This window comes from Piliocolobus tephrosceles, unplaced genomic scaffold (assembly GCF_002776525.5).
Source record: "Piliocolobus tephrosceles isolate RC106 unplaced genomic scaffold, ASM277652v3 unscaffolded_38462, whole genome shotgun sequence".
NCBI classification, from domain to species: Eukaryota; Metazoa; Chordata; class Mammalia; order Primates; family Cercopithecidae; genus Piliocolobus; species Piliocolobus tephrosceles.
Genome location: NW_022322601.1, coordinates 1 through 1,598, shown reverse-complemented (window position 1 = coordinate 1,598; position 1,598 = coordinate 1). Strand labels below are relative to the sequence as shown.

At 41.5% G+C, this 1,598-nt stretch overlaps 1 protein-coding gene across 1 annotated transcript; it reads right to left on the bottom strand.

The window, feature by feature from the left end:
* Window positions 1–1,055: 1,055 nt before the first annotated feature.
* On the bottom strand, window positions 1,056–1,592 carry LOC111548460 (putative claudin-24; the record flags this gene model as incomplete). The annotated part of the gene is made up of 1 exon (XM_023220924.2): window positions 1,056–1,592. A coding segment is annotated over one exon (537 nt), but the record flags the coding sequence as incomplete, so codon positions are not given.
* Between the last annotated feature and the right edge of the window lie 6 nt (window positions 1,593–1,598).

The following is a 1,598-nucleotide window of genomic DNA, read 5'->3' as shown; positions in this document are numbered from 1 at the left end:
TGAGTGTTACTTTAAAAAAATAGGTTCAAGAAAAGTATTTCTTAACCAAATAAATCAATCTTATCAGAAATATCTCTACACCTTAACTCGGGCCTGTGTTTCAGAAATTTCTCAGGCTACGTATACCACACGGCATTTGAAGCAATACCAAACTACGTATCTAGTTGATTTAACTGCATGCCTTTCTGTCACATTTACGCTTGTGTGCATAAACACTTTTTTCTTATATAGACTTTCTCAGTCGAGGAAAGAGTTCAGCGTTAGGACTCTGTAGGTTGGAGTCAGCGTTTCTGTTTTTTCACCACTAAAGTATATATCCCCATGTTAGTGATTTTTCACTGAACAAAGGAAAGTTTTTATTCAAATGACCTGATAATATCTGGATATCAAGAAAAATGTCTTTGGAATTGTTTTTCTTTCTTTAATACGAAGGTTTTGAGGGAAAGGACAAGAGAAGAGACTGGCCAGTATTTTAAATCTGAGAGTATCATGAGGTACTGAAAACTCTTCAGCCTCATAAAATCTTGTCGCACTGAGTGTCTGGTAATACCCTTAACACAAACCACTTCTGTTCAAAGAAGAAAAAAGTCATTGCTGTGGAAATAACACTTTGGGGTTGGCTTAGCATGTGTCTTTGCTAAAGTAGAACACTTAAAATCTTCAGATTGTTAGTTTTTTTCTTTAGGAAACAGAAACTAATGATCATTTCTAACTACCAACAACAAAAAAAAAAAAAAGAGAAAAAGCTTTCTAATACGAAATTTACACATTAAAGCTTGAAACTGACTATATTGGACAGCCACCACATTCTTTAAATAACCAGATCAATGAAGCTTGTTTCACTTCTACCTATATAATGCTTACCATAATCATTTTCTTTTAGATGAAATATTTTTCCTTCATTATTCTCTAGATTTTAGAGGGAAGTGGGTCTGCCTACTGTAGAGAAATAGTTACTGAATGAGAAAACGTGAGCATCACAGATTTAGCTACAAAACAAAGAGATCTTTGTCATCACAGTTGATACAGGATACATCTCTGGCCTCGTCGGAGTCTTACACTTGAGGATCTGCCGTCCTGTCTTCCAGGTAGGGACACTGAGTTTGCATTTGCGCCACTGCATAGTGGCCCGAAGCTAGGGGAGCGTGGCTGGAGCAGGCTGCACAGTTGAGCAGACACCCTCCCAGTAGAAGAGAAAGTCCAGCAAACCAGCCCAGAAAAAGGGCCTCCCCAAACTCCCACCTGGGGACAAAGTCTGGGACGTTCTCATCCCAGAACTCCTGAACCGTCTTGTGGGCAACCCAAGAGACAGGAACCAGGGCTATGATTCCCGAGGCCCAGGACAGAACTCCTCCCAGGATCAGCAGTCGCCTCTTGAGATCTCTCTGACCCTCTCCAATTCTCAAACAGTCCAGGCCAAACCCAGAGACCAGCAGGCCCAGAAACCCCAGCCCGTTTGACAGAAACATTAAGATCCTGGAGACCCTGAGTTCAGCAGGCAAAGCCAGGAAGGAGTCAAAGTCCTTGCACTGCATCCCCACTTCCTCTTGGGTGACACAGGTTTGCCAGAGTCCCATGGTCCAGTTTTCCATTTCATT